Source organism: Pelodiscus sinensis, chromosome 2, assembly GCF_052426305.1.
Source record: "Pelodiscus sinensis isolate ZL-2025 chromosome 2, ASM5242630v1, whole genome shotgun sequence".
NCBI lineage: Eukaryota > Metazoa > Chordata > Testudines > Trionychidae > Pelodiscus > Pelodiscus sinensis.
In genome coordinates, this window is record NC_143053.1 from 17802710 (window position 1) to 17829130 (window position 26421).

The 26421-nt window shown below is 40.0% G+C and overlaps 1 protein-coding gene across 5 annotated transcripts in view; it reads left to right on the top strand.

Moving 5' to 3' along the window:
- The window catches only part of CYRIB (CYFIP related Rac1 interactor B), a 146593-nt gene that overhangs the window by 102719 nt on the left and 17453 nt on the right, over positions 1–26421 (top strand). For 2 of the 5 annotated variants that reach the window (XM_006123559.5, XM_025184918.3), the window contains exons 4-6: positions 8125–8207; positions 21940–22061; positions 25433–25538. In XM_006123559.5, coding sequence (XP_006123621.1) covers positions 8135–8207; positions 21940–22061; positions 25433–25538 — 301 coding nt within the window. In that variant the 5' untranslated portion in view covers positions 8125–8134. Of the gene's footprint in view, positions 1–6980; positions 7068–8124; positions 8208–21939; positions 22062–25432; positions 25539–26421 lie in introns of those variants that run through there. The other 3 variants (XM_025184919.3, XM_089776165.1, XM_025184920.3) reach the window with 3 other exon arrangements.

The following is a 26421-nucleotide window of genomic DNA, read 5'->3' on the forward strand; positions in this document are numbered from 1 at the left end:
ATAAAAGCAAATTGCCCTTTCCTATGTATTGGGGTATATTTTCCCTTTTATTTATGCTGTATTTTCAGTGAATTGAATATGAGTTAAGTAGGAAACATTCTGAACATTACCTATGAGAATTAAAATTTTGAGTTCAAAGTGAGGTGTTGTGGTTATATTCAACTGTTATGAAACTACAATAAGCATTACTTTCGAGATAAGACCCTCATCTTCATATACTCTTAAAACTTTTGGGAGCCTTGAATAACTTTTTTCACACTTCTGAAGCTAGATAGCAAAACCAAATTTTCTAATTTGACTGTGTTTTGCTTCTGCCTACCGATTTTGGTCTTCATTAATACTATTTAGTGCCTAAATAATGAACATTTGTTCCAAAGCCTCCCTATCTTCTAGTTTTACACAGAATTTGAAAATATATATATATTTTTTAGACCTTTTGTAAGGAATCCTGATGGTTGTCTGAGCAGCTGATATGTACAGTTTTTTTTTCTGCTGATAAAATATATGTTGTAAATGCTCTATTTGCTCACGAATTCATTGTATGAGAAGTCTGCTCATCTTTGAATTCTAACTGGCACAAAATGACAAATCCAGCATCATTGTATTTGTGCAGTATATTACTTCTGGCTATACTTGTTCGCAGTAGAAATTGAGAAAGATGAATGAAATTCTTATGTAGGCCTCTCTCTTTGTGAGAAAAGCACACTAGGCAGTTTACCTTTAGGTAATCACATTTCTGTTTTTAATATACCATGTGTTCTGGGGTATTGCACTATACAGCTTCAGTGAAGCATGGCCGCGGTTTTATTTTTTAACATTATTGCTAGAAAAGAAATTTGGAATAGTATATTCCTGCAGGAAATGAAAAACTATTGCATGAAGACTTTTTTGACTGAGGAGTGGTTAGGCACTAAACTGTATTTGCCCTCAAGCTTGGAAGAGGGGGATTTTGTTGAACAGTCCACAATTTTAAAACTGCTCTTGGATGATGGCCAGTTTTTCCTAAAAATGTTTATCTTCTCAACGCAACGGCACATTCTTGCAAACTTAATTTGACCGTGTAATCGTGTTAGTCTATCTGTAAATAGTGCATGTGACCACATGAACTATTGCAACTTGGATTGCAATGATGGCAGAAATTCCTGCTTCACTAACTGGCTGAAAACAAGTCAGAAAACAAATTCTATGTGTGTAGAATTTGTTTTCTGACTTGTTTTGAGCCAGTTACTGAAGCAGGAATTTTCTGCCATCTTTGCAATAAAGGAAAATTATAGATATAATTTTAGAACTGAAAATATTTGAGGGAACTTTTGGGAAGCTCAAGGATGCACATAATGATATTAGTCACGTTTAGTTGAACGTAAATATTTCTTTCTCTTTCAGTAGGTAACATAAGTGTCCTAAGGTAAACAGCAACATCATAAGCATTTGAGAGGAGAGATAAATTTTTTTATTAAGCTCCTAGACTTAGATACAGGAGATCGGAATTTTATTTCCAGCTCTGCTACAGGCTTTGAGAGACAATAGGAAAGTTACTTTGTCTTAATTCTCCATCTGAAATTCTAAGGATGAATTCATTTTATTTTCTTTATGGTGTATATCTGAGCACTTCTCAAACAATGAATATGTACTCAGAATACACTTGTGAGGAAAAGAGGAAATAATTATCCCTATTTTACATCCCTGCTTCACAAGTGGCTTTTGAGGAAAAAGTGATTAAAATTTATGAATTCTCAAAGGTTCTGTCCGTGAGCATTGTGGAAGAGTGTGGGTTGGTGGGTGTGTATTTAGGAAAAAAATTAATCTAAACTCCTAAAAATATGAGTCTAAACATTTCTGAAGTAAGATCCAGGTTTTCCTAAACAGATGCTTGAACTTAGGCTTCTGAGGGCATATTTAGGCCTAAATAAGTGATCTGACTTTCAGAAGTGTGAAGCGCTTTTAAAGGAAAACCCGGAGTTGCAACCCTCCCCTCCCCCGCACTTACAATTATTTTTTTAAAGTGCAGAAGGGGCCGAAAGCCCCCGACTTACATCCTCAGCCTGCATTTATAACGGCACACAGCGCGTATCGTCAGGAAGGGTTCGAGTTACGATGCCCCCAACTTGAGACGCTTCCCCGGGAACCAATCGCATCGCAAGTCGGGGTTCACCCGTAATAACTTTTGTAGCTATCAAGTTTCTTTGAAAAGTAGCCAGTTCTAATGAGAGATTAACCAGTAGCACTCCATTTGTAGTGATATTTTAGAGATCTCTGTGACCTTTCAGTAAACAGGGAAATAAATTAATCTATGGTAACTAGGGATGTGAAAGCATAACCATGTAAATGGTAAACCAATAAGCCTGGCTCATGGTAACATGCAGGCTCCTGTTCCACTCCCAGGGAGCCAGCTGCTGCTCCACAGGTGCAAGTAATCATATAACCAGTGTTCCCTCTAATATTTTCCATCTGTGAGCGGAGTGAGTTTTGTCTTATGCACCAATATTGATGTCATGTGCACTTATTCGGATATGTGCCACCATGGCACCACCAGTTACTTGCTAACTAACTAAATTATATATTTAAATTGTCATAGAAGACAATTGTTAAAACAAAGGGTATTTAACAAGGTAGGACCCTGCACGCACGCACGCACGCACACCCTGAAAACCACCCAGCTTGGCACCCATTCTCACTCCTACCCAGCTTTGCTCCCACCATCCTGAATCCATGGGCTCTCCAACCCCTGCTCCCCCATCCTGTGCACCCTTTACCACTAACCCTGTATTGTGCCCCCTTTGCCCTTAACTTCTGCACAGTCTCCCTTCATCCCAGCTCCTGCACTTTCCTCCCAGCCCAGTTCAGTGAAAAAAGTGTTGTAATTTGTAAAGCATAAAAAAAGAATGCATTATCCTTCACCTTTGACTCTAAAAGCTCATTCTGCCGTTGCAAGTTAATGACATTCAGAAAATGAAAATAGGGATATCACCCAAACATTTCATCCATCTTTTTCTTCAGTTCACATTACTATGCAATACATAGAACATAATCTAATTATTGTTTATATTTCTTATAGTATCTGCATGCTGTAGAAGCCCGTGAATCATAGAAAAGTCCCTTTAACGTGTCATCATCAACTGCATATTGATTTAGTATCAATACAAAATAATCAGTATTCATTAAGAAATGTTTAGTTGCCTAAATGCTCCGAGAGTGAGAGGAAAAGAAATTCTGTATTTGTGCATTTGGTTTTTCTTCCTTGAGTGTAGTAGCACCTTACACTCATCCTTGCTGAATTTCTGATCTATAACCCAGTTCTCTAATTTATCAAGATCCCTTTGAATTTTAGTTCTATCCTTCACAGAATTTGCAACCCTGCCCCCAGCCAGCTTTGTATCCCCTGTAAATCGTATTAATATGCTCTCATTCTTACATCCAGGGTCATAACTAAAGATAGTAAACACCACCAGACCCAGAATAAAACCCTGTGGAATGCCAATAGAGGTCTCCTTCCAAATACGTTGTCCCATTAATAGTTATTTTTTCCAAAACACTAGAAAATTCAGCAGTTTCCATTAGTTAGCACATAGTGTTAACTGAGGGAGCACAGTCATCTCATGCCCTATGGTATCTTTTGGCACATGTTGATTTTTTTTTTAATGGGGAAACATTGTAACAGACAAAAGACATGTCTTCACCACCAACAAAAGCAAATGTCATGAGGCTGTCAACAGAAAACTCTGCTTACTACATAAGTACAGATTCATGCAAGTAATTTAAGGAAATTGGTATCTCATTAAATTGAATGAAACAAAGCACCTTCTTCTATACTAACGAATAAACTTATGATGGTTCAATGAGTTGGCTCTTTCTCATAGAGGCTCTGTTGTGTTCCAGAACCTGAACTTTCATAAAAAAAAAAAAAAGCTCTAGCCTTAATTATTGTAAAGATACCCTTCAAAAATAAACTATAGGTTGAACCCTTCTGGTCTGGCACCCTTAGGACCTGAATTGTCCCAGACCAGGGAATTTGCTGGACCAGGGGATGTCAGTGCATCCGGGTCTCCACATTTCCTCCTGGCCACCCGGTAATGCTTTGGACTCTGCTCTCCCCAAGGGGGTGGGAAGCAGTCTGCAGCAGTCCCAACTCCTGTATCTGGAGCTCTGTGCTCTGTACAACAGCCCTGCTGCTGCCAGGAACTCTCCTCAGTGGCTCCATGCCTAGAGCTCTGCACTCCACCTGGCAGTCCCACTGCAGCTCGGGACTCCCATGATCCACCTAGCCATGTGATGGCTGCACCCAAGCCAGGGTCGCGGTACTATTTTTAGCACTGCAGCACTGGCCCAGGATCAGCTGACTGCAGCCCTGGAACATGGTGCAGCCGCCTGCAATGCAGCCTGCCCTTGGAGCAGCTGGGATTGCAGCTGCTGGGGCAGGGACCGCAGTACTAAAAATAGCACCATGGCTCCAACAGCCGCCACATAGCCGCGGTTCCAGCTGCTCCCGGGGGCACGGCCACGTGGCTGGTGGCTGCCCCATGTGCAAGGACTGCAGCCGGGGTCGCGGTGTTATTTTTAGTACCACAGCCCAGGCTTCAGCTCCGGCAGCCACCATGCGAGCTTCGTGGTGGCTGCCCAGTTGCTCTTGCGCCGGTCAGCCACCCACAGGCCGGTCAGCCACCCACCACACGACTCTGCCCCGGGAGCAGCTGTGGTTGTGGCTGTGTGGCTCTGGTGAGGAGGTGGACAGGACTGAAATTTTTGATGCGCACCTACACATGCGCACACCTCAGAGGGAACCCTGCATATAAGCACTGAGCTTTTTCAGCTGTTACACGTTTACCGAATTACCTGATTTTTAACATCATGGTGCTAACATGCTCTTGAGAGCCAAAAATGCCAAACATTTGCCACGGCTTGGGGGTACTTGAACCTATTAAAATACATAGTTCATTAACTTCAGTCCCTGTTCTTGGTGGGCCGAGGAAGTACTGAGAGTCCTGGTTAGTTGTAGGTTCTCATGCAAAATAGCTTAAGGCTATAGTGGTGGGTTTCAAATATGCTTAGTTTCTGTATTAACTTATTTCTCAAATTTATGATTTTTGGTAAACATTGAAAATCCTTTACACAGTAGCCAAACAGGAGAACATATGGCTCATCAGGAGGGTGTAAGCTGTGAAGTTTATCTGAAGTGTCGTTTCGTTTTTGTTTAAAATGTCAAGGTGGTTCATCATGGTCAGTTGCCTTACATTTTAGAGATTCCTTGGGAAGAAAAAGGGCTAGTCTTACCTTTTAGTTGGCCTTAAAATGTACTGGAACCCTACGGACCAGTCTTATGTACTTAATTTTCTAACGAATAACTTCCTACATGTATTTCCTAGCCCCTTTAGACTCATAGACTTTAGGACCAGAAGAGACCATCATGATGATAATCTACTGTGACCTCCTGTACGCAGTAGGCCGTGGAACCTTGCCCACCCACTTCTGTAATAGACCCAAAACCTCTGGCTGAGTTACTGAAGTCCTCAAATCATGCCTTAAAACTTCAAGTTACAGAGACTCCATCATGTACTTTATTTTAAACTTGCAAGTGACTGATGCCTCACACAGCAGAGGAAGGAGAAAAGCCACCCAGGTCTTTGACCCAGGGGAAAATTCCTTCCCAACTCCTGATATAGCAATTAATTGGTCCTTGAACATTTCAGCAAGACCCAACATCAAGACACCTGGGAAAGAATCCTCTGTAATTCTCCATGGAATGTTCCATTGCCAGCCAATGGATAAATTTGCAATTAGTGGGTGCAGATCAGCCACATGACATTTGAAGCAGTCAAGTTATACCATCCCCTGCATAAACTGATCAAGCTCAGTCTTAAAGCCAGTTAGGTTTTTTGCCCCCCAATGCTCCCCTTAATGGTCTTGGGTGCTATAACTTGCTTAGATCTTAAAAATAAACTTCATTTGGAGTTTGATACGCTGTGTTTTGAAATGAGGTAAATGGCAAAAAAGGATAGGGAGAATTTTCAAAAGATTATTACCAGCTCTTTGACGTCTCAAATTCCAGATTGCAAAAATATGGATCAGACTTGCAAAATTTAAAGTGCATATGATGTTTTTTTGAGGACTCAAGAGAGAAGCTAAAATTGGGCAGCATATATAAACCTTAGCATTGGAGGGAAATTCTCATTTACTGTCCAACAATTTCGTGATTTTGCATGGTCATTGCTGTTTGGCAGATCTTGCCAAAGCTATTTGAAGGCTGGTGATTGTGAGCTGTGTGTTGGTCTTAGAACTATGGATATGCATTGAAATGGCAGCCTTTTTATTCTGGCATTCTTACTTAAGCATTTAATTATCTCTATAATGTGCTGATAATGTTTGAGGTTTCATCATGTGGATTTATATCTCAACCAGATGAATCTAACAAACCACAATTAATCTTTCTCTCACTTTCTATTTGTTTTTAGCTAAGATGCAGCAGAAAAGCGTAAGAAGAACTTTTGAAATAAGACTAGCTCATACTTTGGGGGAATAAAGTTTAACTTATTTGGCTTGTCAATTATTTTTTTGGAGGGGAGGGGGGAATTGTCCTTTTCCTACCAAATTTCTAGCCAGAATTATTTTTTTTCTCAATGTTAGAGGGATGGAGAAAATTGTATTGATATTAGTCATTGTGATTTCATGTCACACAGCAAATCACCCACCACTCGACATTAAGCGTCCACAATGTTAGCATTATTCTTTGCTCTTTCATAGTTGGATACAAATCATCTCAGAATCTAGTTTTTCTTTCTAATTACCACCTTGTTTTTCATTAATCACTTTGAGATGGGAGGTGAAATGGGACTTGCACAAAGTGCACGTTAGTCCTGTTCAAGTCACAAGTTGGTGAAGCAACATGTGTGAAACCACAAAGGAGCCAGCCCTAACTGGACCCAAGTCCTCTGCTTAAAAAGAAAACAATTATTGGAACTAAACAGTTTTGCCATTTTTATTTTTAGGTTTGCTGGCATGGGTAATCTCATTAAAGTGCTAACCAGGGACATAGACCACAATGCAGCACATTTTTTCTTGGATTTTGAAAGTAAGTCTTTCAGCCCTTCACAGCTGGTGCATTTAAAATGGTTACAGTAGGATTGTGTGTATCCACCACCACAGTGAAGGGAAAGGGGACATTAGTTGCAAAAGCACAGTCTGAGAAAGGATTGCATGTTTTGTTTGGGGTTTTTTTCAGTTGAGCCAAGCCCCTATCATGCCGCTGTTGTAAAATTCTGGATTTTCATGTGTTTTATCATTTTGGGTCTGTGTGCTCAGTGATGTCCTTTCATCTGCCTGCAAATCAAGTAGCCATACAATGAAAAATTCTCTGTGTGCCTTAATGAAATGTGCTGAGTGGTTCTGCAGCACACTGCAGACTTGTATGAAGGAATAGTAAAATCCCTGTTTAATTCTGACTTGTTAATTCACAGCAGGGATAGTATTGTTTTTAACGGGGATTTAAAGTCATGAATGGATGTGAATTTGGAAGTCACACCTATTAATTGTCAGCAGCATTACCGAAATACAACAGGATCTCGAAGCTGAAATATGGTGCTGTGGTTTTTTTGTACACATGAAACTGATACGAACAAAGTTTATATGTGCAGCTTTCTATTGTGTTTCTCCTTCAGTAAAATTATAAAGGAAAAAATAAAACTCTTCACCCCTTCACTGCACCACATAATCAAACACAGTCTGAGTCAATATTAACGTACTAGCCATGCTGCAGATAGGATAATTACCCTTGAAGGCACAGACACTTGCTCAGGACTCTGCCTCAGTGAGATGGAATTTATTTACTTACAAGGCCTTCAGTTGGAGCTCTGCGTCTTTTTCAAAGAAGAGACTATGAAGATGTGGGTGACATGTCTGTCACTTTTTACAGGAAATCCACATTGCATCTCTAGGATAACCAGTTGTACATTCTTGAAATGGAGGTTGGGGGGGTCAACCTCCATCAAGCACGCACCATTGCAGGAGCCTGAAAGATGGTTTTATGTCTGATGGAACTGTTTGCTTTTTTCCCCACCACCTTCATTGTACTATATTTGGGCTGTTCCTTCTTACAAAGGGATATTCTCTTTTCTCTCATTCTTGTCTCGACAGGTACCTTAACATGGGAAACCTTCTTAAAGTTTTGACATGCACAGACCTTGAGCAGGGGCCAAATTTTTTCCTTGATTTTGAAAGTGAGAAGATGATTTTATATACTTATTTCTCTTTGCCTGTAATAGACTGCATTTATGTCTCATACTGAATGTATGTCTTCACTTTGCTATTCTTCTAACTACTTTGCATGACCGAGTTATGAATACTTTTGTGAACGATTAGTTACTTTACTTTCAATATCCCAATATATTTAGTTTGTCATTTAAAAAACCACCAGCAGTAAATTTAAGTAAAGCTTTTGATACTATGTTGTAAATAGAGATCTGATATGTTTTTGTGCCTTTTCTAGACGTTAATACATTTTAAATAAAATATCTACCTTTTAAGTTATGTCTTGCAAATTTGAGACTTCACTAATTATAAACAAGCTGAAGAGCCTGCACACATAATGATCTATTAAGCCCTTCTAAAAATCTTTTAAGTACAGAGGTAAATAATCTTCTAAAAAATGTATAACCTTAAAAAAGAATTGTAGAATGTCTTGCAAAAACTTGCTTACAGATTCTAGAACTAGAATACTAATGTGAATCCCCTCTACTACACTATACCAGTATATACTAGTACTCCCGGGGCATTCTGTCCCAAGGGCACTCTATGCCAAAAATTGAAAATTCTGCACCATACAGAATTTCTATGCAGAATTTGTATTTTAAATGTAAAGGCTACTGCATGGCAATGAGAGCACAGGGCAGTTGGCTGCATGAAGATGAAAGAGCATCCTGCAGCCTCCCCACCTCTAGAACTCAGCTTTGAGGCTGAACCAGTTCATAGCATAGTACAAGCACTGGGACTACCCTAGAAACACCCTATGGCCCTGCCCCTTTGTGCCAGTTGGAACAGGTATGGGACAAGCAGGTTCCACCAGACAGGATCCAAGTGCAAAGGGGTGCAATGTGGGGAGACTAGATGTAGGATGAGAGGATTCTGTGTGGGGACGGTCTGCATGCAGTCAGCTCGGGGGGTGTCTAGGTGTGTGTGGGATCTGGGGGGGAAGGAGGGGAATCCCCAGGTACGACAAAAGGGCTTCCAGGTGAAGATGGCTGAGGCTCAGCGGAGGGGTCTGGGCTTTAGGTGAAATGGGGCTTGGTGGGGTGGGGGGTCTGGGTTCAGATAGTTGTTTAGTGGCATAGAGGTCTGGATATGCAGACTCAGGATGGTGCAGGGAGATGAGGCCCATCAGGGTGGGTGTTTTGAGTGCAGTGAGAGGTGATTTGGATGCAGGTTGCGGGTCTAGAGGTGGGAGTCTGGGTGCATGGGTACTCCAGATGCAGTGGTTGAAGTTCAGTGGGGTAGGGTTTGGGTAAGGAGGGCTTAGAGGGGTTCTGAATGTACCGGGTGAGGCTTGGCAGGGATGTCTGGGTATAGGAGGTTCAGATGCAAGGATGTTGTATGGATGGAGGAGCAGCTCCCTTTACAGTGACTCCCTTCCCTCCCCAGCTGAGGAGTAACGTGGGGGAGCATGCTGAGCTTCATGCAGCTGGAGAAGGTTTCTGGGGCGAGAGTCTGAAGGAGAAGTCCTGTGCTCTCCTGTCTCCAGCCCAGCTGGGACTAGCAGTTGATCCCAGCTCAGGATAGGAGCCACTGGCTAGGGCGTTCCCTGCTGTAAAGTGATTTACCCTTATGCCATCTGTTCTAGGTGCCTGAAACAATGTACCTGTGCAGTTTTAGGGAGTAGTATGTAACTGCTCTGCAGGAAAGCAAATAAATCTGTGGGGGGCATGAATTCTGCAAGTTGTGCAGGATTCCCCCAGAAGGAATACAGTGAAACAACCATTAGTGTGCTAACCATGCTAATCAGTTCACAAAAGCCATTCATCACTCTCTAACAATAGAACGTTAAACGTACATGTGAACCTAACTTGACGAGGCATAGAAGTGCTTCTTAGACTTCACCAAAACCCCCAAATTCTCATGCAGAACTTCAGTAATTTTTAGTAAGGAAAAAAATCTCCTTTCCTGATTAGTGCCAGATGTCCTGAAAGGTTCACATATCTTTTGCTTTTTGTTTGCTTCACGTTGCATGATGTAATATGGGCTAAGAATGGCAGGTAAGTGTTATTGATGGCTGCTGCTGTGCACATTTAACTGCTTTGCTTATAGCTACATTTAACTTCCCAGCTGTGCACCAAAACACATGAAAAAATCCTATTAATCTGTGTGGGGGAAGAGCGTTGGCCTTTTAGTGAAATATTATCAGTAATGTGTAAATTTAGTATTAAGAGAGCAAATATTGATATAGAGCAAATTTGAAATGCACTCTACTCTATTTTTTAAAATCTGCCCTTTTTGGCCAAAAAAAAAAAAAAAAAAAAGCCATCTTGGTTGTATTGGTTTTAATGTGGAAAAAACCTAGTTTTAAAATTAATCTTTAAAACAGAACAAGAATAATGAACTCTAAAGTTGTCTTTCCTTTATGGTTGAAGTTTGCAAGTATTGACTTTCCTGAATATATTTATGTTGTTCCTTGCACTACCTTGGCATAGCTGCCTTTTATGTATTATGTCTTTGGTTTACTGTTTTAAAATTCTTTAATATTATTAAAATACTTTATGAATAATGTAGTCTCAGGGAAGTTATATCCTTACTGAGGGAGGTTTAGAGTTATATATCAGAATGTTGGAGTAGAGATGCCCTCCACACACTAGGCTATTCAATAATGCTTTATCAAATAATATTAATGGTAAGAATCATACATCTAGCAAACTTAAAATGTGATAAAAATCTGTGCTAAGCTTTTAAAAATGTTTTGACCTTTTAAATGATCAGTTCTATTACAAAATGCATGTTTTCAGCATGAAAAAGGGTCATTGGCATGGGGATAAGCAAGTTGCTGACACAAAGTGTTTACATATGCAATCAAATGAAGCAGCTTATATTATGGCTGAATTGTGTATTTTGTTCATTTTGAACTTGCATTTGGTTCTGCTGCTGTACTTTGTGTCCATGCCTCTCTCTATTCTCTCTGTTCTGTTTCAGATGGCTTGCATTTACAGAATCTTGGCTTTGATAAAGTCAAGATCTTATTCTTCAAGACTTGGCACTTGATCTTTTGATAAACTTAATGTCGTGTTGTATGTGGGCAAGTGAGGAAGCTTTATATTAAAAACAAATTTGCTAAATGCTATGTTATGTTTGGCCAAACAATGTTACAAAACTAGCCATTTTGGGGTCATCGTTGCATATAATTCAAGCCTATAAACTCACTTCACAATGACCTCTTGAAAAGGTTAGTTGTTAAACACCCATATTATCGGAGACTACAGTACACAGCACAAAGTTAATCTCCATAAGGTTTTCTAAGGGTACATGCTGAACCTGAAGGATAGTATGGATTTTTATGCCAGTTTCTTTGACTTCCACACTTAATTTTGTTTGGTGCTAGGTTTCACTAATAGCAATCTCACTAGAGGTCAGAGAATGAAAAGAGAGAATATCAAGAAAGTTGTCATGATGGGTTGTTGGCTTTCCCTTTAGATATTGTCAGTGTGTTGCAACATTGGTGGATTTAAACTCAGCAATGTTGTAATGTTTCTTATATATCTGAAAACCAGTAGTGGCCTTTTGTACTTTTGTCCACGCACTAAAGTGACCAGATGTCCTGATTTTATAGGGACATTCCCAACATTTGGCTATGTCTTATATACATGCCTATTACCCCCATCCCAATTTTTCACACTTGATCTCTAGCCACTCTGCCGTGCACCAACATTGTAACACCACCAGTGTATGGGACGCAGGTATGGTGGAGACAATATGGTGTGGTTATTTGTGAAAAAACACCTAGGAACTGCTGAAACAAGGTAGCAGAGGGTGGTGACATTGCACCATGTAGGTTGGTGTAATTGCACCAACAGAGAAAATATTGAGTAGTATTCAACAACTCAAGATGGAAAAACAAATAGAATCCAGCATACTTTTGCTGCAAATCCATAGTTATCTTTGCATAAGATATTCTGTGTCACATGTGGTGAGAACGTAATTGGATTTCAAATGAGTCAACAATGCAGGATCTGTGTAGTAATGAGGACAATAAAAGAAATATCAGATAGTTTATTCCAGACCTGGCAATTCAAAATCGTGTCTATACCCTACTTTAAAGTGTTTTGCCCATGTGAGTTTTAGAGGATGTACCTTAGGGCTTCTACTCTGCATAAACGTTAAGGCCAGAAAAGATCATCAAGACAATCTAATCCTACTTCCTGTCCCTTGCAGAACCTCACCCACTTACTGTTACACTTGTCTATAACATTGGGATGAGTTACTGAAGTCCTCAAATCTTGATGCAAAGACTTCACATTACAAAGAATCCACCATTTAGTCTGGTTAAAACCAGAAAGTGCCTTTGTGCCTGTGCTACAGCCCTCATCCACCAGCGTTTGTACTTATGACTTCGGTGAACATTTCTTTCCAAACCTCAGATGTGGTGATCAGTTAGACCCTGAGTATATGGGTTAGACCCACCAGCCTCATACCTGGAAAAGAGTCCCTTGTAGTGATTCAGAGCGCTCCCCATCCAGTGTCCCCTCTGCAGCTGGGGGAAATATTTACTAATAGCAGTTGTTGATGGGCCGTATGCTATTTGGCAATCTCATCATACCATCCCTTCCGTAAACTGATCACATTAAGTCTTGAAACCAGCTAGGTTTTATGTCCCCACTGTTTCAGAGCTTCATTCCTCTGATGGTTACAAAACTTCATCTAATTTCAAACTTAAATTCGTTGGTCAGTTTATATCCATTTGTTCTTATGGTACCATTGGCCCCTAATTTAAATAACTCCTCTCTCTCCCTGGTGTTTATCCCTCCCCTCAGTCTTTTTATTAGGCTAAACAAGCCAAGCTTCTTAAGCTTCCTCTGGTAAGATAGGGTTTCCATTCCTCTGATCATCTTAGTAGCCCCGCTCTGAGCCTATTTTGTTTTGAATTCATTTTTCTTAAACAGGAGACCAGAATTGCATGTGGTATTCTAGATGAGGTCTCATCCATGCTGTGTATAATGGTGATAATGCTTATCTATATCTACCAAAAAAAACCAACCCCTTAATCTGCTACATCCTATGATTTCATTAGCCTTTTCTATGGCAACATTACATTAGTAGCTCATAGTCCTCCTGTAATCAACCAATAAATCCATGTCTTTGCCTTCCTCTGTTACTACCAACTGTGGTACATCCCTAGCTTATAGCCAAAAATGACCTAGCACTATGGACGACTACATTTCATTCCATTTCTATTGCTCCAGTTTTCCAGGTTATCCAAATATTCTTGCATTATGTTTTGGTCCTCCTATGTATTGCAGTATCTTTCTACTTTGTATCATCTGCAGATTTCATTAGCACACTTCTGCTTTTTTTGCTAACATCATTAATTGAATTAGATTGGTCCCAGGATGGATGGATCCACTAGGGAACTCCACTAGTAACCTCCCTTCAGCCTGACACGTCTCCTTTCAGTATGACCTTGTTGTACTCTTCCCTGTACCTAGTTCTTTACTATCCTTTCAGTTCTCACGTTAATCCCCATTGTCTTCAAATCAGCTGATTTCCATGTGCAACTGTTCTAGGTGATTTACTGAAAACGGGATAGAGTAGATCAACTGCATTGTCTTTGTGTATAAAAGAATGAAATGAGATTGGTCTGCCATGATCTATCTTTTGTAAAACCATGTTCTTTTTGTCCCACCTGCCATTTGCTTTTTTTCAAAATTCATTCTAAGGCCTTACATATAATAGAGGTCTGTCTAAGGGGTTGTAGTTTCCTGGATCACTGTTCTTTTCCTTTTTTAGAATGGAAGTACTATATTTGCAGTTTTCCAGTCAGAAGGTACGAGTCCCATGGTCCTGGGTTCATTAACAATTGATCATTTTGGGCTTGCAAATTTCATGTGCCTGTTCCTTTAATATTCCTGGAAGAACATTATCCAGCCTCCACAGTTGGGAGTTTGGCTTCCACACTGGATGTGGTAACTTCTACTTCCATATCCTCATTTCGGTTAGTCGTGCTACCACTATCCTTAAGCACCTTCTTAATAAAAACTGAGGCAAAGTATTCATTCAGACATTGGGCCAAATCTAGGTTATTTTTAATTTCTACCTTATGCTCAGTATCCTTTTTCCCCCTTGGGTTTTTTTTAATCTATATTGATAAAGAACCTTTTATTGTTGGTTTTAATTTCATATAGAATGTCCATCTCTGCTTGACTTTTGGCATTTCCCCCATTTGACCGCCCAGAGGTCCTTGCTGATCCATCACTACTTCCGTTCCTTTTAGACTTCCTGCTTTTTGTTAATAACCTGTTTAAGGTTACTTACTCTTCACGAGAGTACTGGCTGCTGGCAGGGGCACCCTCTGAGTTCAATTTAGTAAGTCTTAAACACTTGCTAAATCGAACTCTGGAAGATTGATTGTGGCAGTGTCGATTTTCTGTTAAGTGAAGATGTGGTTCTAGCCAGGGCCGGCTTTAGGAAGTGCGGGACCCAATTAGAACCACTTTGGTGGGGCCCCTTCACCCCACCAACCAGGATTTTTTTTTGTTGAGCAAAAAAACAAAAAAAAAACAAACACGCACCCACACAACAAACCACAACCGCACACAAATATCACATCAGAAGTAGATCTGATCAAAATGTAGTTGAACATTTAAAAAAAAATGCCATCCTTTATTATGCAAAATTTTACACAAAATTAAATCAATTGCCTTAAGTGTAGGTCAAATATTTTCAATAGCAAACTATCCAATTTTTTCAATAAAGTTTAAAGTTTGATTTTTAAAAAGTTACCAGAGGGCGTTGCAGTTTTCTGTTACATTGATATTCTTTTTAAATAGCAAAAATTGAGTCTGTTAAGAAAGTGTCAGTTCTGTGGTCAAATTCTAGGCCTTAGTGATTTCAGCACCAGTGATTTCACTAGGTAATATGGTACCTCACCACCACTGCCTCCTTTGCACTGCCCTTCAACACACTGCCTGCATGTTGAGTCCAAGATCAGTCTAGACAAGATTTTATCAATGATTTTTGCTCAAGCAATCATTGAGACAAGACAAGGGACTCTCAATTGATTCTAGTCAGCTCTGCCTTGAAACACTGGATGTAAAGTAAAATGCAGGACAATGTAGCACTTTAAAGACTAACAAGATGGTTTATTAGATGATGAGCTTTTGTGGGCCAGACCCACTTCCTCAGATCAAACTTGATCTGAGGAAGTGGGTCTGGCCCACGAAAGCTCATCATCTAATAAACCATCTTGTTAGTCTTTAAAGTGCTACATTGTCCTGCATTTTGCTTCAACTACCCCAGACTAACACGGCTACATTTCTATCACTATTCTGGATGTAAAGTGTCAGATATAATTGAGGACTCCCAAGTAGACTCTACACCACCAGAAATAAAACCTGTTTCCATCTTTTGTGACTTTGTTAGATGTGACTCACTGTCCTCTGCTTAGTGTTCAAGTTATGGTAGACCCTAAGCCAGGTCATATTAAGTTCAGGTCTTTTAATCATACAATATGGATAACAACATTTCATTCTCCCAGCTCCAAGTCTTAAGTGAATTTCAACCCAAAAGAGCCAAAATTGATCACCTTGACACAACAAGTGTGTCTACTGATCTCTGTGGCAAAGTAAGTTGTCTATATAAATAAGGTCTTCTCCTGGAGCCTTTTCCTACAGTTGATTAACAGATGGCAGTAGATAGCTCATTCAGACCACTGGCTGATAATAGTTAGCCACCCTGATCAGTCATTAATCATAGTCATGGACTCACCCTACTCTCCATTGTGTCCATGATTCTCTGATGACCTGTGACAAAAAAGGAGGGTGGAAAGGGAAACTGAAAGGAGAGACCTCTCTAAATTCACCAAAGAGCAGTATTGCAAAACCAAAAATCACAAGGAATGCCTACACAAAGCTATGAGAGTGGTCTACAAATCATAAGATACTTTAAAAATAAAACATGTTGGATTTTTATTGGCCTTTTGTTTGAGTATTTAGGGTTCATGTTTTAAAGCTTTCTTCCTTAGCTGTAAGGCCCAAAAGTATAGAGAACTTTTTATAAATAAAGGTGAGATTCCTACATAATCAACTGACTCCAGGCCTTTAGAAAAACACCAAGGCTGTGTCTACACTGGCATAAATTTCCGGAACTGCTTAAAACGGAATACTATTCCGTTTTCAGTTTTTCTGGAAAAGGAGCGTCTACATTGGCAGACTGCTTTTCCGGAAAAGCCCCTTTTCCGGAAAAGCGTCTGTGGCCAATGTAAACGTGCTTTTCCGGAAAAGAGCCCCGATCGCCATTTTCGCGATCGGGGCTTTTTTCCGGAAAAGACTACTGGGCTGTCTACACTGGTCCTTTTCCGGAACAGTGTTCTGGAATAAGGACTTATGCCCGAGCGGGAGCAAAATAGTTTTTCCGGAATAGCGGCTGATTTTGTACAGTAGAGCGTCGTTGCTTTTCCGGAAATTCAAGGGCCAGTGTAGACCGCTCGCAGCTTATTCCGGAAAAGCGGCTGATTTTCCGGAATAAGTGGCCCAGTGTAGACACAGCCCAAATGTTTTGAGACTAATGGTCAAATAATGGAGGAATTCTTGTGAGCCCATGCTTTGCCCACAGTATAAATAAAAAAAACACAACAGTATCTTCTCCACTAAACATCCTAATGAGATACTGCAAATGATGAACTGAATTCAACAGCTCCTGATATGAACAGGTATCAACCTAGTTTTTCATATTTGAGATGGGTTACCAGGAATCATATGTGATCATATGAAATCTTTCCGCTCTCAAGTCAGCATATTCACAAAGCACCTATAATTTTGATCCATTTTATATTTTTCTCCCAGGGGCAACTGACCCCTCTGATCCCCTCACTACGCCACTGCTCCCCATCCCTGCAGATCTATCATCTTATGAGTGTGCAAGATCTATGAGAGCCGTCCCATGAATCTGCAGTTAGTATCTGTGGCGCCTGCTTCTGAGTGGTGTCTCAGTGCTGCCACATTCACCTCCAAAGAGGGGGCTTCCCAAAGCAGGCCCTTGCTGCTGTCCCCCAAGGCATCCACAGGTCCAGTCTCCTTCCCAGGGCTCATTGATCTTGGATCTGGCTTCCATCCCCTCTCCAACCCCCATCAGAACTACTGTGCCCTCCTGGCTTAGGAAAAGAATAAACAAGAAAATTGGAAATTAACCCACCCAGTCTCATGTCCCTTAGGCAGGGAATGAGCCTACATTAGGCCCCAGCTGGAGTATCATGTCCAGTTCTGGGCGCCACATTTCAGGAAACGTGGAGAAACTGGAGAAAGTCCAGAGAAGATCAACTCAAATGATGAAAGGTCTAGAGAACATGAGATATGAGGCAAGGCTGAAGAAATTGCCCATGTTTACCTTGGAAAAGAGAAGACTGAAAAGGGATGTGAAAGCAGCTTTCAAGTATCTAAAAGAGTATCATAAGGAAGAGGAAGAAAAATTGTTCTGCTTGGCCTCTGAGGTTAGGATGAGAAGCAATGGACTTAAATTGCAGCAAGGGAGGTTTAGGTTGGACATTAGGAAAAACTTTCTGCCTGTCAGGGTGGTTAAACATTGGAATAAATTGCCCCTTCCCTCTTTGCCCTCTTTTCCCTGATGCCCACCCCCTCACTACCTTACTGCCCCTTCCCCCTTTGCCCTCTTTTTCCCTGATGCCCACCCCCTCACTATCTTCTGCCCCCGTTCCCCTCCTTCCCCTTTGTGCCCTCACATATGCCTTGCTCCATCCCCACCTTTCTCGTGCCCACCCCTTCTTTCAAGCCTTCTCCCAGCACCTGCCCCTTTTGCCCCCAGTGCCCTTCCCCTCTCCTCTCCCAGCCTCACCCTGTCCTCTCTCCCACTGACACCTCCCCTCCTGACCTTGGCCCCCGCCCCTTGCATTTGTCTCTCCTGCACCCATGTCTCTTGGTGCCTTCCCCTCCCCCCGCCCAAGCCCCTTCTCCTTCCACCCCTACCCCTCTGCCTCCATCCAAGCCCCTTCCCCCCCACCATCACCCCACCCCCGCCTAAGCCCAAGCCCCTTCCCTTCCCCCCGCCCTGCTGCTGCCGCCACACAGCCCGTTCCCTACCTTCCACGTTGCGGTTGTGGTTGCGAGGCCGGGGCCTGTGCTCGGGCCCTGGAGGCTGAAGCCAGAGCCAGCGAGTCCCCACAATGTGGCCTCCCAGGACTTTTAAAATCCCGGGCTATGACGTCACGTCACGGCCTGGGCGTCCTCCCCGCCCACGTGCAGCGCCGCACATGGGCAACAGCAGGAACTGAGGGGGACGCTCTGGGGGCAGAGTGGAAGGACGCATGGGGGACCAGTAGGGAAGGTCTGGGGCCCACTCCGGGCAGAGGCAGGGGAGAGACCTAGCTCCACATATTGGTGGAGCAGGGCCCCCGGCTCTGTAACTCGCCATCTGGCACTTCCGGATTCAGGGGCACAGAGCCCCTGTAGGCACGGGACCCAATTCGACCGAATTGGTGGAATCGGCCTAAGGCCGGCCCTGGTGCTAGCTATATGTTGAACCTAGGGCACTCCCTTACCAATCACATTTTAAAATTCACTGGTGGCTAGCTCTAAAATGACTCATCAATGGCTCAAAACAGCTGGCCAGTCTTTCTAATTTCTAATCTAGAACAAATTGGTAGATTTCAAGGCCAGAAGTGACCATTGTGATTATTTAGTCTGATCTCCTGGATAGCACAGGCCATAGAACCTCTTCTAAAATAATTCCTAGAACAGATTTTTTAGAAAAGCATGCAATACAAATTTTTAAATTCTCAGTAATTGAGAGTGCAAACCAAAGTTTAGTAAAATGTTTCAGTGGTTTACTGTTTTCGCCTTTAAAAATTTCCACCTTATTTCTCATCTAAATGTGTCTAGTTTCAACTTCCAGCCATTGGATTATATTATACTTTTCTCTGCTTGATTGAAGAACCCATTTTAAAATATTTGTTCCCCATGTAAGTATTTGTAAAGTGTAACTACGTCACCCCTAATGTTATTTTGGTTAAGATTAATCTTTTTGAGTCTTTCATGATACAGCTTGTTTTCTGATTTTCTAATCATTCTCATAGCTCTGCTTTAAACCCTCTCCAATTTATTAACCTCTTTCTTGAATCCTGGGCACAGTATTCCTATAAGGATCACACTCGTGCCAAATATGGCTGTAAAATAATCTCTCTATTCCTCAAGTTTCCTCTGTTTGTGCATCACAGGACTGCATGGGTAACAGCAAATACATGGTGAAATTAGCCTGTTTACTGAAAGGTGGTAATTTCCACAAGCAACAATTGACAATCCCAATCATTTAAACATTGCAGAGAACTTTTTGGTGTTTTTTCTGTCATCAGGTGTTACAAGGGAAATATAGAATTCTGGTCTTGCTATATGAGCAGGAATAGGAACTCTTTTCCACCTTTGCTTTAGAATAAACAATTGTATCAACCCCTCATCCTGTTCTGGATACGTGACATACATAAATGCAATCAGTCATTAAAGGATTGTAAAATGAACAGTGGCATAAATATCCTTCCTCTTCCTTGTGAGCTCCATAGCCAGAGACCCTTAACTGAAGCAGTTCCCAGAGACGAATATCTAGGCAGTATCACACATCAGATGAATTAAAAAATAAAGAGAACAATCTACCCTAACACATCTTACTCAGCATATCCATTCAGTGTCGAATTTCTGACTTGACTAGAATCTTCACAAATCTTTCTACTACTTTGTCAGTGTCTAAAAGGAACACCCCTTTATAAGAAGGGTGAAACCCGATAGGATAATGGAAAAGTTTTAAGACTACAGGAGATGTGTTCAACATAAGAAAACCGAAGTGGCAAGTCTTGATTGCATTATTAAACTATGCAAATACTTTGGAACGCTACAGAGCTTTATATTAGACTGTACTGTCCTATAGTATTTCATGTACTGTAGCATTTCATGTTTGTACATGAACTGCTAATAGTAAACTGCTGCTTATCTATCTGCTATTTTCTCCCATTTTTTGTCTTCATTTCTTACAGCAGTCTTCAGCAGCTTTCAAAATTATAAATATGAATTTTCTGTGACAATCCTAAAAATTTTGGCCAGTTATTTCTTTAGTCATTCCCTAATCAATGTGGTGATATGTTTTTCTTTTTAAAAGGGAGCAGCAAGCTTCCTTGTGTTCAGACACTTCTTAATAATGAAATACTAAGTATTAATAAACTGTTGCAAGGTCTACTTGCTAACATTGTCCCATATGCACTTAACATTAGATGCTCTGTAGTTGTGGTTTTGACAAATAAATATACTAAAGCCAGATAGACTATGTATGTGTAATCTTTTTGTTCCATCGTGATCCATGTATTAAAACTGTTTTCCACTATGTGTAAATTTAAGGATGTGCACTCCAGTTAATGGGGGCACCCAACTTCCATCAACTTTCATAGGAATTATGTGTTTATATCATGGAAAGAAGGCCCTTGCTAAAATTAACCTTTAATGTGGTGTCTATTAGTTACATTACACCTTTAAAGTCCTAGCTGCACCTAATATAAGTATTTAGTGGTCAATTGTTTACAGATAATCTTAGAAAAATAATTATTTGATCAGTATAATTCCCTGGATTTTGTACTTGGAAAATCTTAGATTAATGTACTTTTGAAAGTTTATTTCCTAAATCATTTTGCTAGTATAGTTAGCTAAGAAATAGTGTCAATAAAAAAGCTGTAGAGTTCAGAAATAGTGACCAGTTTTATTGGTCTGAGTTGCTTTTCTTTCTGACATCATAATTACCAGTTAGGGATCTGAAAGGAGGCAATACTGTATTGTTATATTTTTTTCTCACAATCTGATCTCACCTCAGATGATACCTCCTAATTTAAGAAAAAAGACTCATTAGACCACAAAAAGTTCAAGATTTCTTAAAACATACACATCCTTTTTATTAGTTTTGTTTATTGGGCAAATACAGTATTATTTAAATGATGCTGAAAGAAGGAGCATGTCTTCTATCTGAAAATGAGATTTAATTATCCAGTTACATGGGATAATAATATAGCTCAAGTGTAATAAAAATACAGGAGAAACTGCACAAATGTCTTTATCAACTTGTTGCATCTGTCTTTGACCCAGTTACAATGAATCGTCTCATGACCAATTAATTACTTGCCCCTAGTATTTTTTAATACATTCAGTACTGAGAGAGTTCCCAGATCAATACAGAATACACAAAAATACAGTACCTGCTCCTGAAAACTTAAAACATAGAAAATATTCAATTTTTGAAATGAAAGTACTTAAGGCTACCTTGTTTGGTAACACTTTTAATGTATCCTTAATCAATGTGTATTTCCATAACACTTTCACTGAGTTTCTACTGCATCCTAAAGGTGAGAATAAATCATTATATGATGTGATAAATAAAAATATATTTAAACTTGTCAATTTGAATTTTAAAAACCCTTAAAATAATAACTAAACATGGTTAATAGTGTGGGGTAATCTGGAGGGTAAAATTGAGACTATAATATCCCCACTGCCTATAGAGTTCATACACGGAAGGTTCCAAATCCAAATAATAATGGAGAAAATATATACCTGTAGCTATCTTTGAAGTTTCTCAGCGATATGGTGGTGGCTTTATGTAGAAAGTGGAATATAGTTATATGGAAATTCATTAGGAACTTTGTCTTATAGATCATGGTGTACCTCTTAAAGCTCACACAGTTAAACAGATGATTTAATATGCTTTCTTACTGTTTAGATGCCCAGCCCACAGAATCTGAAAAGGAAATTTATAATCAGGTGAATGTAGTGTTAAAGGATGCTGAAGGAATCCTGGAAGACTTACAGTCATATAGAGGAGCTGGCCACGAAATACGAGAGGTAAAGCATTGTTAGATATTTTATGATACTCATAATTCTGTAGAGTGTTGTTGGTGTACATAATCCTGAACACACAGACAAGATCTGATCTTCAGTTTCTCTGGCAGGAACTATTGTACTAGTAATCTTAAATTAAAATATTCTATTTTGAAGCATGGGTCTATTCTAAAATTAGTCTTGAATAGCCTTGATATTAAATGCACATAGTTCAGTAATAAAAATATGTTTCTTCTAAAGCTTTTATCTTAACAGAATTTTTACTGCTGGATCTTGGCTGTCTAGGCTAAGACAAATCTGCTTTCTGTCTATATTCAGTAACATTTGCTGACTTTACTGACTAAAACAACTTTTTTTATTGTTTACTACTGCAAGCTAACACAGCAATTGGAGACCATTGAAGATTTTGTCTCACCACACCTTTTTTGGTTAACTAAGCTGAAATTGCAAAATCCTTGTTACTGTATTAATGCATGAGCCAGAAAGAAAAGTTTACCTTTTTAGATTCAGTCGGAGCCATCTTTTTGCTTGCTTGGAAAAAGTTTCTGTGTGAATCTTTAGACAAGAAACACCCCACAATATATTTTAATAGTCTTATCTGAACTAGAACCAGATTTGAGGTCGTGGTTTCCCCCTCTAAAAGTTTGTCCCAGTTATTCTTTGCTTCTAATAAAAGATGGAACAGGCAGCTTTTCCATTTCTAGAGAATTCATGGTTCTGAGCCATGCCTCAAAAGTATATGAACTTCTATTGTAATCCTCAGCCATGCAAATGACAACTATTCTCCCTACTGCAAGTAACTAAAGATCTATAGAAATTGCATAGACCTGTTAGCTAATTTTATATAGCCATTACCATCTGAAGTGTTTAAAAAGGCACCACGTGATACTTCTATGGTCTGCTCTTAAGTTCAACTAGGAGTCAGACTTTGCAGGTCTGAACAGTTCTTACTATAAACCTCAGCGCCAAGACAATGTTCATAGATTCTAAGGCTAGAGGGGATCCTTGTAATCTTCCAGTCTGACCTTGTATATAACACTGGCCATAGAACTTTCCTCAAAAATAATTCCTAGAGTATCTTTTTAGAAAAAACATTCTATCTTGATTTAAAAATTCTCAGTAGTGGAGAATCTACCACAACCCTTGATAAATTGTTCCAGTGGTTAATTACTCTCACTGTGAAAGAATTATGCCTTACTTGCAGTCTAAATTTATCTAATTTCAATTTCTAGCCTTTGGATTATGTTACTCCTTTCTCAGAGAGATTAAAGAGCCCATTATTAAATATTTGCTGCCCATGGAGATATTTATATTCTGTGAACAAGTCATCCCTAAACCTTCTCAGTGTTAAGATAAATAGACAGACTCAAAAAAGCTCAATCAATATATTACATGTTTTTTAACCTGGCTCTTTTCTGAGTCCTCTCCAAATCATCAAAATTCTTATTGAATTTGTAGGCACCAGAACTGGACATAATATTTGCTTGAGTCATAGACTCAGACTTTAAGGCTGGAATGGACCATTGTGATACTCTAATCCAGTGGCTCTCAAACTGTGCAGCCCTACCATGTGACATCCTCAGTCCATACAGGAAGTATATATATTATGTGGATACGGCCCATGTAACACAGAGCTGCATATGCAGCCCGTAATGGTAAATAGGTTGAGAACCACTAATCTAATCTGGCAAAATTCCAAATACAAGCAAATACAAGTTTTAATTGTCATTGTTGAATAACTCATTTCGAGTTAATTTTGAAATAGCTTATTTCAAAATTTGGCGCTGTCTACATAGCACTTATTTTGAAATAAATCGCTATTCCAAAACGTCCCTTACTCCTTGTGGGATGTCAGAATAGCAAGCCCGTTATGTTTCGAAATAATGAGCACACTCAAAAGTTTCAGAATAGCTATTTCGGGACACATCCAATATCTCGAAATAGTGCTGTGGTGTAGACGTAGCCTAACTGTGTGTTCAGTGAGAGAACATTTTAACCTCCCTGGTTTTTGTATATTACCATTCTTGATGAATGATTTGTGTCCATTTATTCTGTTCCATATAGACTAGGGATATAAATAACCTTTTAATTAACCAGTTAAATGTTATGCTTAACCAGTTAATTGATTAAATGGGGATGGACAAGCTGGAACATTTCCCCCTCTATTGCCATGAGCTGCTCTGGCTGGGCTGGAGTGCATCCCAATCATGGCCTGCGATGGGTGGGGAGCTGCTCCATCCACCTCCAGTTCCGATAGCCAGAAAGCATCATCCGAAAAGGGTGGTGCTTACCGGTTAACAGGTTAACCATTCACATCTCTAGTAGAGACAGTTTGGTTTGTCCAATGAATGTGGCAGAAGAGCATTGCTGGCACATGATGACACATATCACATTAGTAAATGTACAGGTGAAAGAGCCTTTGATTATATCGCTGATTTGGTTAGGTCCTATGATGGTGTCTCAGGTGCAGATGTGTGGACAGGTTTAGCAAGGGGCTTTGTTTCCGTGATTGCTTACTGGGTTAGTGTGTGATTGATGGTATGTGTTTCAGGTTAGGGGTGCTGTGTGTAAGTGAGGTCTGACTTGCTTCCGAACACCTGAAACTATGATCAGTTGTCAAGTATCAGAGGGGTAGCCGTGTTAGTCTGAATCTGTAAAAGCGGCAAGGAGTCCTGTGGCACCTTATAGACTAACTGCAGTGTAGGAGCATAAGCTTTCGTGGGCAAAGACCCACTTCGTCAGATGCATCTGACGAAGTGGGTCTTTGCCCACGAAAGCTTATGCTCCTACACTGCAGTTAGTCTATAAGGTGCCACAGGACTCCTCGCCGCTTATGATTAGTTGTAGATTCTTGATGCTGTGTTTTAGATGTTTTGATTGGGGACTTTAGGTAATGGCCAGTGGTGTTCTATTGCTTTCTTTGTTGGGAATATCATGTTGTACGTGTCTTCTGAGTACGTCTGGCTCTATCAATCTTTCTTCATTTCCCCATATGGGTATTATAGTTTTAAGAATGCTTGATAGAGCATTGTAGGTATTTGTCTCTATCTACTGTTGCTTTCGCTTCATACAGCTGACAAAGTAAGTTGCAAACCACAAAAGCTTATGCCATAATAAAATTGTTAGTCTTTATGCCACCGGACTCATTATTTTTACTGAAACAGACTAATGTGGCTACCTCTCTGAAATGTGGCTCATAATAGGATGCAGGTTAAAACCATAATGTTCTGAGAGAGTGTTCTCTTCCCACAATCATTGCCCTTGATGAATCTCTTTTAATCAATATTTTGAATGAAAGAAAACTTTCATAGTTTTGATTCCTGTCATTCAGTGAGGTCTGACTTTTTTCTTTCTTCATGTGTTTGATTTTCAAGGCAATACAGCATCCCACTGATGATAAATTGCAGGAAAAGGCATGGGGTGCAGTCGTTCCACTAGTGGGCAAGCTAAAGAAATTCTATGAATTTTCACAAAGACTAGGTAAGTTGAAAGGTGGTAAAGACTCAAAAAGTAACAGTAAAAAAAATTAAATATATCAGAAGCCGGTAGCCTGATACAGTCAAGGTGCTAAAAGAGCATTCATGAAAAATAAGGCAATTGTGGAGAAACTAAATGAATTCTTTGCATTAATCTTCACTGCAGAGGATGTGAGGGAGATTCCCACACCTAAGTTAAAAACATAAGAATAGCCATACTGGATCAGACCAAAGGTCCATCTATCCCAGTATCCTGTCTGCCGACAGTAGCCAATACCAGATGCCCCAAAGTGGGGGAACACACCAAGTAATCCTCATGTGATCCCTCTCCTGTCACCCATTTCCAAACAAACAGAAGCTAGTGGACACCATTCCTACCCATCCTGGCTAATAGTCATTGATGGACCTAACCTCCATGAATCTATCTAGCTCTTTTTTGAACTCTGTTAAAGTCCTAGCCTTCACCACATCCTCTGGCAAGGAGTTCCACAGGTTGTTTATGCACTAAATGAAGAACAGCTTCCCTTTGTTTATTTAAACCTGCTGCCTATTAATTTCATTTGGTGAAATTCCTTGTTTTTATATTGTGGGAATAAATAAATAACTTTTCTTTATTCACGTTTTCCACACCGTGTCATGATTTTATAGACCTTTATCATATTCTCCCTTAGTCTCCTCTTTTCTAAGATGAAAAATCTCTCTTCATATGAGACCAGTACCAAACCCCTAATAATTTTTGTTGTCCTTTTCTGAACCTTTTCCATTGCCAGTATATCTGTTTTGAGATGAGGTGACCACATCTGTACGTAGTATTCATGATGTGGGCATACCATGGTTTTATGTAGAGGCAATAAGATATGCTCTGTCTTATTCTCTAGCCCTTTTTA